The sequence below is a fragment of the Hydra vulgaris genome, chromosome 02 (genome assembly GCF_038396675.1).
Source record: "Hydra vulgaris chromosome 02, alternate assembly HydraT2T_AEP".
NCBI lineage: Eukaryota > Metazoa > Cnidaria > Hydrozoa > Anthoathecata > Hydridae > Hydra > Hydra vulgaris.
In genome coordinates this window covers 7754777-7777998 of record NC_088921.1, presented here as the reverse complement: position 1 = coordinate 7777998, position 23222 = coordinate 7754777, and the positions used below count along the sequence as shown (strand labels likewise).

Here is a 23222-nt window from a genome sequence, read left to right as displayed (position 1 = left end):
AATCGCATCTATTCAAAATTATAATCAGATCTATTCAAAATTATAATCAGATTTATTCAAAATTATAATCACTTGTATTCAAAATTATAGTCACATATATTCAAAATTATTGACAATTTTTATTAAAAACTTAATAAAATTTTAAATAAAAAAATTGTATTATTTATTTAATTAAATGAATTGTTCACCGTTTTGAGCCTTTTCAACCCATCTTCTCACATTTTCATAAAATCCATGGCATTGTAATGAATAATCATTATCAGATGATGCCACCAAATCTAAGCATTGTTCAATTGTTAATGTTGGATTTGCTCTTCGTATTGCACAATATCTTGATTTAAACATTGAAAAAAATTCCTCAATTGGATTCAATTCAGGAGAATAAGGCACAATAAATTTAAATGGAATATTAAGAGAACTTAATACTCTTTGAACTTCATGAGTTTTATGAATTCTGGCATTATCCATAATTAAAATGCTATTCGGGTGCGATGCGAAATATGGAGCCAACACTGAAATAAAATTAATAAATTCAGTTCCATTATAAGAGCCTGTTCTATATTTATAACCAATGATCCTATTATAATCAATAGCACATATTAAACTTTTATTAACCGATTTATTTGCTGGAACAGCAACAAAGGCTTTTATATTCATAGGTGAATAACCATATCTTCTTTTCGTATGCTGATTAAAACCAGTTTCATTAAGAAACACGAGATTTTTATTCCCGATTCTTGATATCTCGGCTGCATAGATAATTCTTGCGTTGATTTTTTCTATATCATTTCTTTCAATTGGAATCAAAGAGAGTCTTTTTCGACTCATCCCTATCTTTTTAATTTTTCTTGATATAGATGGTTGTGATATTATAACACCATTTACATCATGTATGAGAGTTTTTAACTCATTTTGTGTTATTGAATTATCAATTAAAATGGAATTGTATAATAGTTGTTCAATTGGCACTGTGGACCAGAAGGCATATTAGGTTTGATGGAGTGTCACCTGGGATTTTTTTACTGATTAAGTATTGTTTTCATTATACTAACATGATTTAATCATATTTAAAATTAGTTTTACTTGCTTAGAGTGAAAAAATCACAAAACTATGAACCCCCTCCCCCAACAACAAAAATGAGGGGGTTGTTAATTTTACATGGCCACAACTCTTGAATGCCAAAGTATTTGTTGATGAAATTTGAAATCTATTGATTAATTTTGATTTAGTTTATGTCAGTAAAAAAGTTTTTATTGAAAACCTATTTAACACAGGTGGGCATGGGATGTCTAAAATTGTGGGTTATATTTGTCCCTTTGCTCTAATCCCACAAAATTTTCTAAGGCAGCTTTATTTTACAATATAATAAAATTGAAAAATTTTACAAAGCATAATTTCTATAACTATACAATATTATAATCTTTTAATTCCAAAATCAACAACAGCAGTTTTTAATCTATCTCCATAATCTTTATGATCTATATTACGTTTATATCTTTGCCACGTAGGCTTAAACTTTGCATGAATCGCCTCACCACACTGTTCTGCATACTTTGACAAGCCGCATCCTGCATGCTTTACAAAAGGAAAAACATGGCAGCATATAATATGGATTTTCCATGACACTGTTAGTGTCTTTCCGAGTGAAGAAGCTGTCTCTTGTAGGCATAAAAAAGCATCTTTAAACAACGCTATTTTGTGTTCTGAGTCAGGATCGAGATTTCTTCCAAAACAAGCTTCTTTTACAGATTTAAAAGCTCTTAAGCTTTGGATTACAGGAAGTAGATAAGGTACTTTAAGTTGCACTTCATGTTGAAGTTCATCAATCAATTTTAAAATTTTATTTGCATTATTACCATCCCAACCAACTCCATGATATCCTCTTTTAATTATAAAGTGTTTTTTCAACCACAACTCAAAACCATCCCACTCAGTTAAAAGAAACCCTGCTATTTTATCTACTGCTCCAATGAGAAGATGCAGCTCAGGTGGAGCAACTAAATTTTCTAGAAAAGTACTTTTATCAGTGTTAAGATATATTAGGCGTTTGTTCACAATGTTATCAAATTCCTTCATGGACGATCTGATAGATCCATTTTTAATATATGCTTCATAACAGGAATCAAGATTGTCAATAGTTCTAAGAGTACCTATATCAAGCGTACATTTGCCACTACACCACAAACAAGCTTTTTTACCTGCGTGCGATGAAAGACCAAATAATACATTGGCACATTTAAGATCAAAAGCAATATAATAGTTTGCATCCTCAAGATTAAGTTTATCAAGCACTAATCTAAGGTTTTCATATTTTTCAGAAATATCTTCAACAATCGCTATAATAAGAACTTTTTGAACGCCACTATTCATAAATTTATTTTCAGATTCTTGTTCTTCAAAAACATTCACAACAACTTTAAGGAAGCCTCCTCCACCATCTAAGGAAACTCGTACAAAACCTACACATGGATTTAAACCTCTTTCTTTGATAATATGCAGGATTAAATCAGAGGGATTTTTAATATATACTAAATCTCTTATGATAGCTTCATTCTGGTTAGAAACAAATTCAATTTGTTCTACGCTATAAAATTCATCTAGTTGTTCTTTAAGATTATCTAGTTTTTGAACTATATTTCCTTCCACAGAGTCTCTTCTATTTAATCCAGTTCTAATTGTAGAACAAAGTTTTTTAGTTGCATTATCAGAAAGTTCAAGAGAGACTTGCAGTTCTATGACTGTTTGAAGAGAAAGTTGTTTACTGCTTCTGTTACTCTTTAAATTGGGAGCTCCAACTCTAATAGAGATAGGTGTTCCTCGTGTTTTTAGTTTAAAAAATGTCCCTTTTTCTATACCTTCGCTCTCCATCTTTTTTTTAATTAAAGCACTGGCTATTTGTTCTGCATATTCTCCTAATTGTAAACAGTGACCAATTAAGTTGTCTACAGCAGCAGCTTGGGTACACTGATGAGAAATGCCTCGTCCAGTAACAAGAAAACAAATAATGCATACGTTTTCAGCTACTTTCGGTTCACTAAATGTTGGAATAGTGACACCCAAACATGGATCAGAAGATCGCCTTCTGTTGGCCCAATCAATCTAAAGCATTTCAGACTATAAATTAACAAAATTCTACTACAACTTAACAATAAATTATACAAAGAGATTTGTTTGTAATAATTTGCTTTAGTTATCTTATATATTAAAATGTCTAAATATATATAGATTGTTGAAATTTTTTGCTAACAATTGCATAAACAGGAATAAATGACCACCAATATAGTACATCCACACACACAAATATAACTTATTTACATAAAATTGAAATAGTATACATATAAATTATATGTATTATAATATAATTAGTATTAGTATAAAAAAATACCTTAGCAACTTGAAGTCCCCATGATCCCCTAGAAGTATGGCCGCTCTTAAGAAGGTATAAATTTCGTTTACAACTACCACATATGACATTAGGAAAACTCATAATATTTTTAATAACCATCATATATGTATTCATTATATATCATTCATAACCATCATATATGTAGAGTTTGATAATATCTTGTATTCGGTTAGTGACTTCAGATAGCGACTTACATCTTGCACTTTTTTCAACCCAACACACTGCACAAACCGAATTACGTAAGAAACTGTTTCCAGACATAATATATTTAGTACTTTTATTTAATAAGTATTATTACTTATTGCTAAGAGTAACATCCAGACAATTTTCATTAAAGGAGAAGCGCTCTTTGATTTTTTAGCTTATTGAAAAAGTCAAATTTGTAGTCTAGTATACTAAATACGCAACAGTAACATTTTAAAGCTAGTTTAAATTTTAGTTTAAATGGTTATACGTTATAAAGAGGTCTTCTACGTAAAACTCGGTACTCAGTTTAACTTTACTTACTCATTTTCACATTTTATTTGAAAATTGATTTGACAATTTTATTGTCTTAGCAAGTGAAACTAATTTTAACTATGATTAAATCTTTTTACTATAATGGTAACAATAACTTATCAGTGAAAAAATCCCAGGTGACACTCCATCAAACCTAAACTCATCTCTGGTCCACAGTGTTGGATCAAAAACTCTTCTTTTTTTAAGACAAGTTTCTTTAAGTTTTTCACCAGATGATACAAACGCAACTCCATCTTCATATTTTTTAATTATTTTTCCAACTGCCCTGGTGCAGAGATTTACGGTATTTGAAATCTGTTTGATAGTATATTTTTTGCTTTCTTGCATATTTATAACCATATTATAAATTTCTTTCGTTACTTGCTTTCTTGCTTTTCTTGCCATCACGGAAGGTAATAAATTTTCATGAATTTTAAGTCGATTATAATATTGAATACATGTTATTATAATTTTGAATACAAGTGATTATAATTTTGAATAGATGTGATTATAATTTTGAATAGATGTGATTATAATTTTGAATACAAGTGATTATAATTTTGAATACAAGTGAATATAATTTTGAATAACCCTGTAATTGAAAAATTAATTTTTTTTTTCTTATCTGGAAAAAATCCACGTACGCGGCAATTTTTTACCACAGAAGAAACATTATATTGAGTTTGTAATCTTTCTTTTGTTATTTTTCAGCTACTTCTTTTTATGTCAGATTATTTTGTTTCAAAGATATTTAAGAACTACATGACTTCACATTTATAGGGAAAGTGCGACAACGCTAGTTCCTGAAAAAGATCGTCAAAGTAAACGTTTGGGACAGCAAGTTTATAAACTGTAATATTAATTCTATATTTGTTTTTCTCACACACTTTGTAAATATCTTTACTCAATATATATACATTTTCAAATACCCCCGAGGGTATAATAAACATTGTAAACGTTATATACAATGTAATAAATGACACAACCACAACGTTCCTTCTGTCGCAACACAACAATAGTTTATATATAATACAGTTATTTACACTAATTACAACACCCCTTGATCTCTAGATCACAAAGTCCGCATACTTATTTGGAAACCTCCGCACTCGCGTCGATCTTCGGAGATTTAGGTTATCCGCGATGGGTTCTTCCGATTCTCTGATAGACAAGTCAGCTACAATGGGAGCAGGACGGACGTCCAACATGTGTCTTGGCAATCCATTGATTTCTATCGAAACTCCTCGTCCTTCATCTGAGACTCTTCCTCTGTTCCATTCGCTCGTGCATTTTGAGTCAGGTGGTTTTACAAATACTTCTTGTCCTTGTGTATAGTTGTGGAGAACTTCCGCTTTAGTTTTGGCAGAAATTGTGTGTGGTTTCCACTCGTAGGAAAATATAGCTTTGTAGGGGAGCGATGTTTTCTCGCCATTTTTTCTGGGAGCTATGTTATACCAATATATCATTTTTAACGGGTCTTTGCCACTTCTGGCTGTCATGCGCTTGATTGTGCGATGGTGACGTTCAACAATTCCATTTCCAGATGGCCTGTAAGCGCAACGAAACAAGATGGACACTCCCCAATCTGCGCATAATTCACCAACGAGTTTTGAGCGAAAAGTCTTGCCGTTGTCAAGTAGAACCTGCCACGGAGGTCCTCTTTCTCGGAATATTTCTTCTAAACGGAAGCACACTGTTCTGTAACAGTGTGTGTAACAACTTTCTCGTTCTGTAGCCTTCTCCAAATTGCAAACTTGCTCCTTTTTCCACAGTCAATAATAGACAAATAAATCTCTGATTTGTAGTGGGTTATGTCAATAGCCAAACGATGTCAGCTCTTTCCAACTTTAAGATTTCCTTCTTCCCATCTAATCGGCGCAGGATTCACCGATAAACATCTTTCACAACTTTTCACGACTGATTCAACATCTTTTCTGCAAACTTTCTCCTTCGGATATGTCTGTTTCATCAAATAAAGTGTTCGATTGACTCCAAAGTGATGAAGATTATGAAACGACTTCACATCAGGCGGTACAATGTTTGCTGTCATTGCAGAATGGTTTGAATGCAGCCAGTTCTGTGGTATCCTCGTAAGAGCATCGGCTTTGTTTTCTGCTGACTTTACCAGGAAAAGTTTTATTTTTATATTGCACTCCTTCACAAGGTCTTCAATTAACGACAACCGGCGACGAACAAGTGGTTCTCCAAGACCGTGTACTCGAACGGGTTTGTCACCAATAATTAAGGAGCTCAACCAACCGACAACAGTAATCACACTATATGTTAATACATTCAAACCCCCATTTTGTTGCTAGATTAATTCCTTTTATCACGGCTTCTAACTCTGCAAGATTAATGTGAGCCGTATCATCTTGTTTCCTCAGCTACGAACAGTCTTCTACTATTTCCCCAGCCACTTCCAAAACTATGCCAACAGCTAAACTGCTTGCATCGCACCACACTGTTGCTTCAGAAATGTTTTTGACGTTCCATGACCCATAAACGGGATCTTCCTTTGTAAGTCTTTCATTCAAACTGCTTACTAATTTAACAACTCGTTCGTTCACCAAAGAGTCCCATCCACAACTACTCAAAACTCTTTTTAGATAGCTGCACGAAGGGCGCATCCAATTTGCTATTGGAAAATGTCCGGTCAGCTATCCGCATCAAGAAAAGATTTGCCGACGTGTCATTTTTTCTTCCGGAACTTTGGGTATGTTGTCACGTTTCCAACGGACTTGGTTGCATTGTTTGTACACTCGCAATCCAAGCACACGACCACCGACAAGTTTTTCTGGCAACTTAGAATCCAAGCAATATTTTTTCAAGAGTTCTTGAACTCTGCAACTTGACACTATGTTATTATTGACAATGATATCATCAATAAATGAATCCGTCCCAGACTCGACAAATTTATCTAAGTATAATACCTTTTTTAAGATTTTAGTCATTATTCTGGGCGCCACATTTAAACCAAAACCGAAACTTGTTAGACAGTAACGCTGCCCCTCATATTCCACAACTTGATATTTCCATAATGCTTCGTCGGCACGAATTTGCAGGTACGCTTTCTTTAAGTCGATTATCTCAAAAAAAATGGGTGGCTTCCCTTCCACGTTTTTTGAGTTTGTACACTTTTCATAGCAATGCAGGGCCAGGTGATTGTCCATTCCACATACAAAGCACCTCTTCTTGTCAATTTCTTCGCTACAATTTCGACTGATATGTCCATCCTCGCTGCAACGGTAGCAGAGTTAGAAGATGTTGGCAGGTAGAACCGTAGGTAGAACGGCAGAACGGTAGCAGAGTTAGAAGAGTTGCAGAGTTAGAAGCCGAGATAAAAGGAATTAATCTAGCAACAAAATGATTCGGCTAATGTTGTCGGTTGGTTGAGCTCCTCAATTATTGGTGACAAACCCGTTCGAGTACACGGTCTTGGAGAACTACTTGTTCGTCGCCGGTTGTCGTTAATTGAAGACCTTGTGAAGGAGTGCAATATAAAAATAAAACTTTTCCTGGTAAATTCAGCAGAAAACGATATCATCATTTTATGAAAGAATTATACATAAAAGTAAAACATAATTTTATTAGAAACTTTAAATGTATATAACATTACTTTGTTGTCATTTAGTGACCCAAAATTTTTAAACGAGAAACTACAAGAGAAAAACTAATCAAGCTAACTGGAACAAAGATAACATGAAAAATGCTATTACATCAGTGACGTTAAAGCAGATGTCTTTAAGAAAAGCTTGTAAAAACTTTAGTGTGCCAAAAGATTTACTACATCGTGTTAAAAAGGCTTCACTTGAACGTAGTTTACATACTAATTTACTTGGAAGATTTCGAAAAGTGCTTTCTGATAACCAAGAACAAGATCTAAATAAGTATATTATAGATATGGACTATTCATTTTATGGTCTCTCAATGATGGATATTAGATTGATAGTATTTGAGTTCTGCAAAAACAATTTAATTCCAAATCCTTTTAATATAGAAAGTAAATTAGCAGAAGAAGACTTTGTGCAAGACTTTTTAAAATGCCATCCTGATTTATCACTAAGAAAACCAGAAGCAATTTCTATAAACAGAGTGTTTGGTTTGAACGAAGATAATATTAAAATCTATTTTAGTAATTTAGAGAATTTGTTAGATAAGTATCACTTTGAGCCACATTATCCACAGGAAAACGGTGTGTTTCGTCAGTAACAAGTGAGAAAAAAGGAGTCACAACAACTATTTTATGTGCATGTAATTCTGTTAGTAATTATGTACCACCCATGATGATATTTAGGCGCGAAAAAAAGAAATTATTACTCACAGATAATGTTTCTGTTGGAACTATTCAAGGATGCTCAGAAAATGGCTGGGTTAATACTGATTTATTTCTTGAATGTATACAACATTTTGTAAAACATGTACGATGCACCTTGATTAACAAAGTTTAATTTATATTTGACCGTCATCGTTCTCATACCAAAAGCTTAAAACTTATAGACTATGCTTGTGACAATAGATTGTTTTTGCTATCGCTATTGCCACACAACAACTCATAACTTCAACCATTGGACCGTGGATTTTTTAAGCCTATGAAAGTCTTTTTTAATTAAGCATGTATGAGATGGATGCAAAACCATTCAGGAAGACAAATACAATCAGAAAATCTTGGGGAAATTTTTAATGAAACATATTTAAAAGCTGCTAATATGGAAACAGCTACTTCAAGTTTGAGAGCAACTGGAATTGTTCCATTTAATCTGCATTTGTTAGAAAATGAATGTCTAAGGACATCTTTGAGTGATAATAATAATAACATCAGGTTATCCATACCTCATGAATTTCACTTTGAACGCAATAACAAAAAAGAAAGTGAAATTTTACAGCAGCCAGAGCTGGCTACATTAGAATTAATGAGTCATGATAAATTAAAACCAATTGAAAGCTTTTCAGAGACCGCTGCTACTTCATCAAGTTCTTTTAAAGACATATTTCAAATTCCAAAACCTTATCCTCCAAAAGGAAAATGATGCAATGGTACCCAAAATGACTGTATAGCTTGTTGTGTATGTACTGTTTGGGTACACGAAGACTGCACATTAAACGATTTTTGCTCTTTATGTGAACAGATTTTATTCAAATGTTTTGACTAACTTGAATCTTTGCATATGCATTTTTTTTATTTTTTTAATTCCTATCATGTTATTTGATTTAAAAGGAAAAACTACAGTATAAAATGATACCTTTGTGTTTTTATTTGCATTCTTATATTTAATTAGATCAAATTTATTAAAAGTCTGCTTTAATATTATTAAAAATTATATTTTTTACTTAGTTTTTTCTTCAAATGAAATCTGTCTCACTTTGCCCCAGGTTTTGGGGAAAGTGAGACAGGGTAATTGTTGTCATTTTGAATTTAATTATGAACCAATGCAACAGCCTTGTCATTTTTAATTTAATTATCGCTACAAATATTTAAGAGGTCATTAGACATATAATTTGCTAGTGGCCTGCAAAATTTCTTGTGAAATGCGATTCTTCTCAAGTTATTAACATTCTCCCTGAAAGTGTCTCGCTTTGCCCCAGGTTACCCTAAGTTACACAGCTATTAAATTTATTTAATATGCTCAAAGACATTTACTTGCTTAAGTTAACCATACCAATGTTTCTATTTATATCTTATATGTTCTTAACACTCAATAAGCTTTTAACTAAAAATTATTTTAACAAGATATTTTAAATAGAATATGAATATAATACAATGCCATTTTTTTCATATTTCATTTTATTAGGGAGTTTTTTAGATAATGTAAATAATTTTTTATTTTAAATGCATTGGATTTCTTAGTATATTTTATTTCCAAAATGGTTTCGACCACTTCTGTAGCTTATTTAGTCCCAAATGGTTTCAATAGAGTATGCTCAGAAGAGAATTAATAAAATAAGTGAAGTCATTAAAGCGCAAAAAAAAAAAGTCTGTTTTCTGTTTTAAAAGAAAAAATTAATTTAGCCTGAAAAAAGGAAAAATTGATTTAGCCTGGTTGTTTGGTAATGTGCTTTTTTAAGGTGGGTAAAACTAATAAAGGCCCTGAATGTCAATAAAAGCAATTTACACCAAGTTTTCAAGTTCTTGTTTAAAACAAAGATAGGTATCGTATAAAACAAATATAGAAATTCTCCAGAAATATTTCAAGCCTGTTTTATAGAAATAATTTTATGAATATCAAATAAAAACAAAAACTTTATTTTCCATATATATAATTCATAATTAAATTCATATTCAATATAATATCGTCTAACTGATTTGTAGAATTAGTTTTTAAAGTTGTAAAAACACAGAAATCTAGAAAAGAACAGTTTAAAGCCTCATTAAATATAGAATTAAATATTTAAAAAATATACAAAAAGCCACCAAGTTGTCAACATTTTTTGTTAATTAAATTAAAGTGATACCTCTAATATATTTATATATATATATTTTTTTTCTTATTTCATTTTTAATGTAAATTTTTAATTAACAATACTTATTTAGTTTGTTTTTTTTCCATTTTTATTTTTACTTAAATGTTATTATTTACTTAAATATTTTTATATAACTTTTTTATAAACCGAGTACGAATTGTTAGTTATTTTACTTTTTCCGAATAGATGCTGGTAATTTTTATTTTTATTGTTGATTAGCTAATTTTGTTTAAAAAATTCTTTAATCCCATACTTTTTTATTATATTATTATATTTTATTAATATTAATCATGTATCTGATTCCTTGATTTTCTTTTACTTTCAGCTGCAGGCTGTAAAGGCTGTAAGCTGTAAAAAAAAAGGCTGTGAAGACGGCGTCGTAAAGGTGGGCAACTGTCGCAATCAATAAAGTGTATGAAGAAATTTTTTATAAAATTTATTCAGCATAAAGTTTTTTAATTTTTAACAATTTTTTATTTCATACATTTAAACTGTTACTTACTTGTCACTCAAAACAAACACTTCAATGCATAAAAAATTTTTTTTTGGCTTCATTCAAAAACTTCCTTCATTCCTTTTTTTTTTTTAATTATTGAGTTTACCCAATGTTTCTTTTTTTTAACCTAGTTTAAATATATCCCAGTTCATATTATCAAATAGTCTCAATATTTCTTTAAGACAAATTTACGGGTGCCAAAATATTTAAGTAGATCATGAGCAGTGATCCAAAAAAATTATTTATTTTTTAAAGTTTTGGATCCCGCATAATTTTTTTCGAAGATATTCCAATTTTCGCTTCAGGTGCTCATTATACCTAAACTACTCTAATTTAAATACTGTTGAGACGTATTTATATTTAGAAGAATAATAACAAAAGAGCTATATCTAATTGTTTATTGAATTTTTAATTAGTCATTCACGTTATTTATAAGATCTAAAATTGTATGCTCGGTTGAGTGTTGTGTTCGGAAACCGAATTGCTTTTATTCAAAGTTTTATTATTTACTAGGTATTTGTAAAGTTTTATATTGAATACTCGCAGAAAAAGTTTTGAAAAGACAGGAAAAATTAAGATAGGATTATTTAGTGTAAATGAATTCGCGATTTTTAATACTTTTGCTATTTTTAAATTATATTACTGCTAACCTCGTCAACGGAGCCTGGAGCCTTATTTATTTCCAACGAGTTTATTGCAATTTCTTGTTCTTGGTAGTTTAGTCCATTCGAACTGAAACTGCAATTTTAAGTTTAACATAAGTTTTTGAAAGAGTAATACGGACGTTTGGAAGCCATGTTGAGGCCAATATTTGAAATTTAACTCAAGAAATTTTGAGCAATACCAATTTTGTTGTTATGTTCTGTTTTATTAACAACAATTCTATCAAGCACTAATTAATTTTGTATGGTTTTTCCGAGTTTTTCTTTCAGAACGTCTCAAGTTTTTTTAACATCGCGGTGGTTGGAGCATGGGGAAAAAAATACCCCAAAAATTGTGTTCCCTTATCCCGAGTATGAGGGCAATTAAAATAATACAATAAACTCATATACTATAAATTCTTATGATCGTGTCAAATTTACAACCCCCTCATTTGGGTAAGGGTAGAATTTTTACATGGTCGTGATTTTTGAACAATAAAAAATTATTAAACAAAATTAAAAACCTGTTAATGAATTTTAACTTATAATATTCTAAAAAAGATTATTTTATTAATTCATTGCCCTCATACTCAGGCTGGGAGCACGCTTTTTGGGTATTTTTGTTCCCGAGAAATTCTATAACCTAAATCTCCTAGATTTAGGTTATAGAAATTTGAACTGTTCTTACATCTTAAAATAATAAATTGATCTAAATAAATGATATGATATATCTGTTTTAATGATTCCTACTTTTAAGGTGGTAGTCTACCTTGAAAACTAAATCCTAGAATTCTTTAACAAAAAACTTAGTATCTGGCAACAATATAAAAAACCTTATCAAACTATGGAACTTTTATTTAAACTTCCAAATTTGGTTTTAAAACACTGTTTTTTGGTCCGCGGGACCAAAAAAAGGGCATTTACCCTGCGGCAAATTACTCAAGAAGTATTAGAGATACAGAGCTGGATTTTTTTGAACATCATCTAATAAGAAAGTTGAATTGGCTGAATCAACAGAAAAAAAATTTATTGAAAAGTTTTTGCTTAAATTATAATTCAAAATGGCAGCAAAATTTTGATCCAAAATACAGGTCTTGAGCCCAATTTACTAAAGAACCAAAAAAGTAAAAATAAAAGTGTTAATTCATATATAATAGAATCAGTGTATCAAATTTCATATCACATAGCACTTATTTGAAAAAAGTTATTTATCGCACCGTTTCCAAAAATCACATTTTGAGAAAAACAAAAAAGAAAAAGAAAAACCAATTGCTTTAGTCTAACTTTTTTATTTATTTTATTAAACATCTTCGCTTCCAACAAAGCTGCAAGCAACCGCTAATTAGAGTTGGAAGTTACTGGAAGAGAAAAGATGAAGATTGTTGAGCAAGATAACGATTGACGGATGACATAAAGGATTGCAAATTATATGAATCAGGAAAGCAAGATGTTGGAAGCGAATTCCAAAGAATTGATGTTCAAAAAAAAAAACTAGACGAAAAAGAGTTTTTGGAGCACTTAGGAACATATACAGAAAAAGGATGAGACTTAATTGAATGACGAGTAACACAAGAATAAACTTTAGTAGATGCAACAAGAGGCGCTTGTTCTTTAGAGCAGTGCCCATTATAGTATTTATAGAAAAGAGAAAGAGAAGCAACATTACGACGATGTGATAATATTTGGAGGTTGGCTGCAAGAGCAGGTCTAACTATGTTTACAATGCGTTTTTGTACCTTGTCTAAAAGAGAAAGGACATCATTAGAAGATCCGCCCAAGATATGGCAACAGTATTCCATACAAGGACGGACTTGAGATTTATAGAGATAGTGAATAGAATCCGGAGTAAGAAACTGTCGAGCTCGATAAAAAGATGCAAACTTAGCAGATTTTAATTTTGCAACGGGTTTGATATATGGTTTCCAAGAAAGATCGGAAGTTAATCCTGGAAGGTGAATGGTAGATGACTCATCAAGTTTTTTTTTTTTCCCTGTAAGTTTGCCGTCAATACATATTTATAAATTTCATATTTAAAGTTTAACAATGCCTGGGGCAAGAAGAAGACATAATTGTTTTCTTTCTTGACATAATTGTCACCAAGCCCCTAAAATTCCAAAAATAATATATTCACATTATATACACACATGCGGTAATGCAAGTATATGTTTCAAAAAATGTTTCAAATAAATTTGAAAAACAAATAAAAATAAAATATTATATTAAGAAATATATTATTAAGAATTTAAAAGAATTTAATAAAACATATGTACATTTTTGTATTGCAATAAAAATGAAAAGTAGAATAAATAACAATTCATAAACTCAAATCTTTCCATATAACATGAAGATATACAACATAGTCTATTTTGATGACCCATTTATAAATATAGCTCTAGAAAAAGCCTTCAATGTTTACATTAAATAAAATTAACTCTTTTGGTTTTAATTTTTAAAAATAAGGTTTTGAATATATTTGGGATCGTTTCATTATTGACTTTATACATAAAAATTAAAATGTGATAGATATTCATTTGGTAAACATACAGTATTTTGAGATTTTTAAACAATGGTTGTGAAGGCGAGAGACGATGTTCATTGGATATTATTCTAACTGCATGTTTTTGTTCGTTGAGAAGTTTTTCAATTTTTTTTTTTTTTGGTGCAGCACCAAGCATAATTAGCATAATTAGAATAAGCAATATTTGCATAATTGAGAAAACAATGAATAAAAGAGAAATAGATGTATTTTAAGCATATTTGATTCAGGTAAGGTTTTACCTTATAAAGTATACCAATATTTTTAGAAATTTTATTTTCGATTAAGTTTATATGATTTTTCCACGTAACATTTTCATCAAGGAAAACGCCTAGAAACTTCATTGTTTTTTTCTTTTAATATTGCGTTTCACAATGCCAATATTTGGAAGTTGTAAGGTAATTTTGTCACTTTGATGAAGGCGATGAAAAAAGGTATACTTAGTTTTGCTTAAGTGTACTGATAGTTTATTAATATCAAACCACTCAGTTATTTTCAAAAGTTCTTTGTTGACTGTTTCAAATAGCGTTTTTTATATCACTATGGTAATAAAATAAATTAGTGTCGTCAGCAAATAAAATCGAGTCTAAAACATTAGAAGCTTTATTCAGGTTGTTGATGTAAATTAAAAACAAAAGTGGTCCTAATATGGATCCTTGTGGAACTCCACAAGTGATTATCTCAATGTCGGTTTTTCCACCATCATACGAAACGTACTGTTCTCTATTAGTCAGATAGTTTTGAAACCAAGCTATATTAGTAGTTCCATAATTTTCTAATTTTCTTAATAGAATAGTATGATCGACAGTGTCGAAAGCTTTGCTTAGATCTATAAAAATACCTAATGTAAACTTATTTATATCAAACGCCTGAAAAATATCATGAGCGAGTTTAAGAATTGCATGATCAGAAGAATGAGCTTTTTTGAACCCAAATTGCTTGTTGTAAAGAATATTATTTGTTTCTAAAAAAGTGAAAAGCCTATTGTACATTAATCGTTCTAGTATTTTAGAGAAGCAAGGAAGAATGGACATAGGTCTATAATTAGAAACATTAGAAGTATCTCCCGATTTAAAAACTGGAATAATTCTTGCAGTTTTAAAATATTCTGGAAATACTCCTTGCTTTAACGAAAGATTAAAAATATGCAACAATGGTATTGTTATATAAGGTATAGATTTGATTACAACGTTACTGCTTACATTACCGTACATTATCGTTTATAAATACATTACGTTCATAAATACATAAATACATTACATATGAGTATATTACCGTTCATAAATATAGGAAGATCTAAATTATTGCGATAACAATTGGCAGAAAAAAATTGAGTTTTATCTGAATTAAATTTCACCAGTTACTGTAAGCCCCATGCTGTAGGAGAAGTGAGATCCTTAAGCCAATTATTTAGAAAACTTAAGCCAATTATTCACAAGTTGCATTAGCAAACCATTATTTTTACTGTTTCAAATCTATATTGGCTTTAGAAATGTTTTTTTTTTATAATTCAAAATTATATGAACCACTTGAAAAAAAAAAGAAAAAGAAAAATACCCAAACCAATTAGTTAGCAATTGTCAAATCTAGATTTAACAATGTACAAAAAAATTCAAAAAAAAACAGTTTCATTTACTACTCTTTGGGTTTCTTCATTGGCATCTGCAAAACTTTTACGCTGGGGTCTTTTATTTGTTTTTTTTGTTTTTTTTTGTTTAAGCTTGACTTTTGGAGTAGATTTGTAATTCACAAGCGACTTTCGCACATTCTTTGTTTGGGCAAAATTCTTTTGTAAATTTTCCATTATACATATTTAATTTTTTTCCATTATACATGTTAAATACATTTAACATTCTATTTAATCCCTCATTAAAATTTATGATAAGATAAGCAGAAATTCTTGCAGGAATTAAATGTAATATGTTTAATTAAGACACAGAATAATATATAAATGAAAAATATATTTGCCAGCAGCAAAATTAAGTTTCTGATAAATCTTACGAATATAACTGCGTTTCTACTTTTGGTTATACTTTAAAACTGCATGTGAATACCCTGGGTTACTTTAAAAAGTGTACCAATGATTCAAAAAAAATGAATAATAATTCATTTTTCTTAAAAGATCCAAGTAAAAAGTTCTTAAAAACTCACTTAAAGTAGGCGTCACAATTTTTTTGTTTATTAACTATGTCTAATGATGAAATTATTTAATTTCTAAATATTTTTATAAAAAACAAATATCACCACCATTTTCTACGTATATGAAATAGGCTAAAACAGTATAGTTTAAAACTTTGAAAATTTTCATTATTTAAGGTAGACTACCACCTTAAGGAGACTTCTAAAAAAGAATGAGTTTATTGACGACTTGAAAGATATATATCTAAAGCATTTTATCGAAAACGAGTTTTGTAGACGCATTTTCGTTGTAATTTGAACAGTTAATGCTTAGATCTACTATACAGAATATTTTTTTCCCATCATTATTTATTCCGTGGAAGATTTCTTTCGGGTAATTTGAAATTTTGCTTATTTCGCCTACAACATAACAGTCTACAACACAACAGTCTACAACATAACAGTCTACAACATAACAGTCTACAACACAACAGTCTACAACACAACAGTCTACAACACAACAGTCTACAACACAACAGTCTACAACACAACAGTCTACAACACAACAGTCTACAACACAACAGTCTACAACACAACAGTCTACAACACAACAGTCTACAACACAACAGTCTACAACACAACAGTCTACAACACAACAGTCTACAACACAACAGTCTACAACACAACAGTCTACAACACAACAGTCTACAACACAACAGTCTACAACACAACAGTCTACAACACAACAGTCTACAACACAACAGTCTACAACATAACAGTCTACAACATAACAGTCTACAACACAACAGTCTACAACACAACAGTCTACAACACAACAGTCTACAACACAACAGTCTACAACACAACAGTCTACAACACAACAGTCTACAACACAACAGTCTACAACACAACAGTCTACAACACAACAGTCTACAACACAACAGTCTACAACACAACAGTCTACAACACAACAGTCTACAACACAACAGTCTACAACACAACAGTCTACAACACAACAGTCTACAACACAACAGTCTACAACACAACAGTCTACAACACAACAGTCTACAACACAACAGTCTACAACATAACAGTCTACAACACAACAGTCTACAACACAACAGTCTACAACACAACAGTCTACAACACAACAGTCTACAACACAACAGTCTACAACACAACAGTCTACAACATAACAGTCTACAACACAACAGTCTACAACACAACAGTCTACAACACAACAGTCTACAACACAACAGTCTACAACACAACAGTCTACAACACAACAGTCTACAACACAACAGTCTACAACACAACAGTCTACAACACAACAGTCTACAACACAACAGTCTACAACACAACAGTCTAAGGTGAAAACTAAAATATTTTTTAAGTTTTTATTGACTAAAATATAGACTAAAATATTTTTTGATTTTTTGAATATCTCAATTGTAAAGAACTTGTTGTCAACATAGGACTTTTCCTTTTTTATTCGCTTGATTATTTCGGATATTCCTCCTGCATTTGTTGTTTTTTTTTCTTTCAGAAGTTATTGGTGTATAATCTGTTGTATAAACCTTGCTTGAGGCGATTTATCGGTGCACCATTTTTAATTTAGGAAAATTATCTAAATAAGTAATTGTATTGTATTATGAACTGTTTTAGATTGTCGAACAATTTATTTATACTTCTAATAATTATGTGTATCTCAGTGAAACTCTTTTTTAAAGTTTCAAGTTCAGTTTTAAATGAAAATGCGTTTGAAAAGTCTTCGTAAAATTTTTCTTTCTAAATTTTTTTCTAATTTTCTTTCTAAATTTTTTCTAAATTTTCTAATCTTTCTAAATTTTCTATATTTTCTAATCTTTCCTAAATTTTCTAAATTTTCTAATTTTTTCTAAATTTCTTTCTAATTTTTCTTTTTTTCTTCGTAAAATTTTTCTTTCGTAAAATATCACTATCCATTTCTATTTATTTAATTATAAAACTAAAAATTACAAACTTAATTATAATTTATAAAATTAAGTTTGATGTTACTCATATAGTTAAAAACTTGTCAATGGACCTTAATAAACAAATAAACTAAAAAAAAAATTAAGACAAGGAAATACTGGCGTAAACAACAATAACACAAGTAATAAAAAAATGTAATAGGAGCACTAATAAATAAAGATGATATTAATAATTGCAAATTGCAATAATAATACAATAAAAATAATAATATTAATAATAATGTGAATAAAAAAACACATAGTAACTATATCATGATAACTTTACTAAGAATTATAACTAATGATAAAAACAATGGTATAAATAATTATAGTAAAGTTTATGAGAGAAATTAATAAAATAAACATAACAATTGCAAAAATTAGGACAATAACCATAAAACTATTACTACAATTGAATCACTATTACTATCATTATAAATAATATTAAAAAGATTTAAAAAACAAAGATAAATTAATGATAATAGTAATATTATTAGAGTTAAAAAAGACAGTATAAAATAAAAGTAATAATAGTTTTATAAATACAGTAATATAAAAAAAGCAATAATAATAATAGATAAAATTAATATTCATTAAATATATACTCAAATATAAATTTCTTAATTTGGTTTCGATTGAGAAGAAGAATGTTGGTAATAATAGGGTATTTAGTTAAAATCTTTTTTTTTATAAATGGTATTATTTGGTTCCAGTGAGAAATACATTGATGTTTTATAGTGCGCTTGCCATATTTAAAAATGCTGAAAAAGGAAGTGTGCAAGTTAAAAATTTTCAGTATTTCGCGTGTAATATTTGTGTGTGTTACTTGTTTCAATAAAAAAGTTATTAAAGGAATTTGGTAGTTTATTTTGAAGAAAATCAAACACAAAAAGACAATTATAAAGCTTTACTAGATCTTGAAATTTTAGAATTTTTAATTCAGAAAACCTATTTTCGATATTAGATCGTTAGGGAGAAAATGTTATAATTCTTAAGGAAGTGCGTTGTTTATACGAAGTAATAGAAAATTACCTTTTTGAACCCAAACAGTGCAACAATAACTTAGATGTGAGGAAAACAAGGAATAGTAAAATGATATTAAAACATGTTGGGGAACATAGTGTCGTATTAATGACAGCATACTATTGGCACGTGAGATTTTTTTTATTTAATTGAATTAGTTGATAGTACCATGATAGGTTTTTGTCAAGAAATAGCCTGAGACGCTTTATATATTTAGATGGGAAAAGTCTTTTACCATTAATTCTAATTTTCACATTACTACTATCAATCTTTTTTTTGGAGGGTGAAAAATAATAAATTCAGTTTTATTGATATTTAGGTAAAGACGGTTACTATTTAATCAATGACAAAAATAATGGAGATCTGAATTAACGTTTTTACAAAGCTGCGCGAGTGATTTATTTATGCATAGAAGATTAGTGTCGTTAGCGAAATTATGAACAATCGAATTATTTATAGAGTGAGGCAGATCGTTAATACATATTAAAAACAGTAAAGGTCCTAGAACAGAACCCTGTGGTACACCATACTTAATAACTTTACATGTGGATTGAAACCCATTAATTGAGACAAACTGAGTGCGATTGTTAATATAGGGTGAAAACCAATCATTAGCGATACCCCGTATACCATAGTGATACAATTTTTCAGTTAAAATCTTATGGTCAACTGTATCAAATGCTTTTTGGAGATCAATAAAGACGCCACAGGCAAAAGAACCACTATCAATTGCACCGCGAATCATTTCAGTAATGCTAATAAGTGCATGGGAAGTAGAGTGTTTTAAATGAAATCCAAACTGAGGGCCGTAGAGACACTTAGAATTATCAAGAAAGTGGTAGATACAAGAATACATTAATTTTTCATGAATTTTGCTGATATTTGATAATAATTATATTGGTCTATAGTTATTGCAGTCAAGTTTTGAGTCCTTTTTATCGATTGGTTTAACAGATGCAGTTTTTAAAATATTAGGGAATATACCAGTAGCGAATGAGAGATTAAATAGTTTAGAAAGTACTGAGGAAATATCATTAGCAAGAAGTTTTAGAATAAAGGTTGGTATGCTGTTTGGACCAGAAGCCTTGCCATCATTTAGAGAAAGAATAACTGATATTATTACATTTTTTTCATTAGGTTTAATGAAAAGAGAGTCAGGGTTTGATGTCTTTAAATACTTATGGAAGTCAGTATGAGATGAATGAATATTTTTTTGCAGCTCTTTACGGTTTGAAATAAAAAAGGAGTTGAAAATTTCCGAGATTTTAACTGGATCATTGATAATGGTGTTGTTTGAAGATATACAAGATGTATATAAGATATCATTCGAACGTATATTCAAAAGAGTTCTAATACCCTTCCACGTAGCTCTCAAACTATTGCTATTGGTAGTAAAGTAGTTAGAAAAGTGTTTTTTGTTTCTTCTTCGAATAAGTGTTACAAGTAAATTTCTTTTTCAAGAATTAGTTTGTCATTAAGATTTTTTGTTTTAAGGAACTTCTTAAATATATTGTTTCGTTTTTTTTATCGAGGTTAAAATTGCTGAAGTATCCCATGGATTAAAGCCTTCGAGTTAAGCCTTACTTAGTTTACTTACTTAGTTTACTTACGGTTACTTTGTTTTTTTAACGGCGCGTGTTTGTCTAGAAGAGAGTTAAAGGTAGTGAAGAAATCTTCATATGATTTATTTGTATTACTATTGGAAACTTTGATTACTTCATCCCAGTTGATTTCCGTGTAATCATTCCTGAATTCTTCACTATTTAATTTTTTAAAGTTTTGAAGAATAATATTGCTTTTTTGAGAATTAATAAATCTTTTTTTAAAAGATGAATAAATTAGAAACTGTGGCAAATGATCCGATATTCTAATAGTTAGATTACCGGAAAAAATATCTTTAGAAGTTGAATTAGAAAATATATTATCAATTAAAGTACTTGAGTGATTGGTAATTCTTGTTGGTAAAGATATAAAAGGAAGAAAGTTATTTGAACCAATGGTGTTCAAATACTCCGAGATTGATTTATCTGAGCTTGCTTTTATAAGATCGATATTAAAATCACCCATTATAAAGGAAGTTTTATTTTTTTCAACAGCAAGTTTTTCAAATGGAATAGCTAGATAATGTTATATGTTTTTACATAAATAAAACTCATTTTTTTATTGTGAAACTTATTTTTGGTGTCAAACATGTAAGTTTTTTCAACGTAAGACTTTTTAAAAAAAGTAGTTTTGAAGTATAGATATAAAAAATATAGATATTTCATAATTTTTAAACGGAAATTTTTCCTTATAGTAACACGTCAAAAAATTGAATACAAAAATCAAATTTCAAGCAGAATCTTTAATGGATAATATAAAAAGTGCCATACCACTTGATTATTTACAGCTTACTCATAAATATTCTTTGAAAGCTGCTTACAAACATTGTAATTATTAAAGTTTAATAAAAATGAAAATTTTTTATATTTCAAAACTGCGCATTTATATACGCTTCGAAGTCTTTTTTGAAACCTTCTCTTATAACTTCTTTTGCTGTTCTATTGTCTTGTTTATTTTCTTGTCTATTCTCAAAATCTTTGTATATATATAGTCCAGTTCCACATATACAGATTACATTGCATAAATTTACGGCGTTGGTATGCACAGATAGGTTATTTAAATTTATAAATAGTATGCAAACAATTAAATAACCTATACGCGCATATATACGATACATTTAAAAAACTTATACGCGCATATATACAAAGAGGGTTGGGATAAAAAGTTATTTTAATTTTATTTTATCAAATTGAAAAAATTCAACAAAAGATCCCAACCTTCATGATAAATGCATCATGATTAGAAGTCAATTTAGATTCATATTTTAACTTTGTAAACGATTTTTGAACAGATATCGTTTTCATCAATATCCTAAAAAAAATATTTTTAGTGGTAAAAATAAAATTCTCTCACAATAATAATCATAGCGATGAAAACATGGAGGTGGGGGGAATTGGAGTATGCCATATTTTTTGTATCAACATTCTCTCTCCCCACCCCATTAAAAATTTAGTAAGTCCGTCACTAAATATTTAAAGTCTAAATAAGAGTTTTGAAAAAAATTCAACATTTTGTAGAAGAAACTGGAAATAATTTCAATAAAATTTGCTTAAGAGTAAGTTATATATATAAAAAAAACTTTAATTCTGATTTCAGGGCCGACAACGCCAGGGCTGCATGCCCTCAAGTTTTTTTCTAAACAACATTTTTTTATTATTTTTTTTTTAAAGTTTCTGGATATATAGGACATTTTTTTAGAGACTGACAGTTGTACCCTCCTACTTCAAAAACCGTCGGCCTTGGATTTACGTAAAGGAAAACATTGTATATATAGAATGAAATGTGTATTTCTGACATCCATTGAGAAAATATAATATTGAAATTTTAATTTCGTTGTAGTCTAGCAATTTTTAGTTGAGTCTTTTTAAACAAAATTTATCTAATATTCATTTTTTTAGTTTTACTACCATTTTCTATTCAGTTGAAGAAAATGTGAACTTTGATATTCTATATGATGTATTTTTTTGATAAAACACAATTGCTTTTTAGATGGTAAAGCCAAATACAGGTAAAACTCAATGTTAAACTATATGTAAATGTCTGATATTTTGAGTTATAAATATTTTAATAAATTACTCTGAGAAACAATTTGATTAAAATTTTGTGTTTAATTTGATTAGGAGGCCTATTTGGATTAAAATTGACATGCTGATTCCAAAACTGAAATCATTTATTTTCTAAGAAGACAACTTTTTTTCTCCACCCCTTGTGCTTTAGTTAAACAAATTTTACCGTAAAAGAGTTACCCGCTGATTACGATTGGATTCGTCTACCCTACAATCTAAAAAAATAGTTTGTCTGGGCTACAAGCTATTTTTTGTGTGAATTTTTAATTTTGTTAAAATATTTTTTATTGTTTTCAAAACATGTGAGTTTTACATTTAAATGTTCCTGATGAAACTTGGTGATCAAGACAAGCCATGCGCCCCTTACAAAGTGTACAAGTAGTTT

The 23222-nt window shown here is 29.6% G+C and overlaps 3 protein-coding genes across 3 annotated transcripts; all 3 read right to left on the bottom strand.

Annotated features, from left to right (window-relative positions):
* Nucleotides 1-171: 171 nt before the first annotated feature.
* Nucleotides 172-828, bottom strand: LOC136075789 (uncharacterized). Its single transcript, XM_065789226.1, has one exon. It carries the CDS (start codon nucleotides 826-828, stop codon nucleotides 172-174), a length of 657 nt encoding a protein of 218 aa, XP_065645298.1.
* A 522-nt stretch (nucleotides 829-1350) lies between these two features.
* On the bottom strand, nucleotides 1351-3774 carry LOC136076696 (uncharacterized). The gene is made up of 2 exons (XM_065790054.1): nucleotides 3387-3774; nucleotides 1351-3100 (listed from the first exon to the last, which is right to left on the bottom strand). The coding sequence occupies exons 1-2, from the start codon at nucleotides 3519-3521 to the stop codon at nucleotides 1415-1417; spliced, it is 1821 nt and encodes a 606-aa protein (XP_065646126.1). The 5' UTR covers nucleotides 3522-3774; the 3' UTR covers nucleotides 1351-1414.
* Nucleotides 3775-4972: 1198 nt separating this feature from the next.
* Nucleotides 4973-6532, bottom strand: LOC136075788 (uncharacterized). The gene is made up of 3 exons (XM_065789225.1): nucleotides 6294-6532; nucleotides 5752-6181; nucleotides 4973-5665 (listed from the first exon to the last, which is right to left on the bottom strand). Exons 1-3 carry the CDS (start codon nucleotides 6530-6532, stop codon nucleotides 4973-4975), a joined length of 1362 nt encoding a protein of 453 aa, XP_065645297.1.
* Between the last annotated feature and the right edge of the window lie 16690 nt (nucleotides 6533-23222).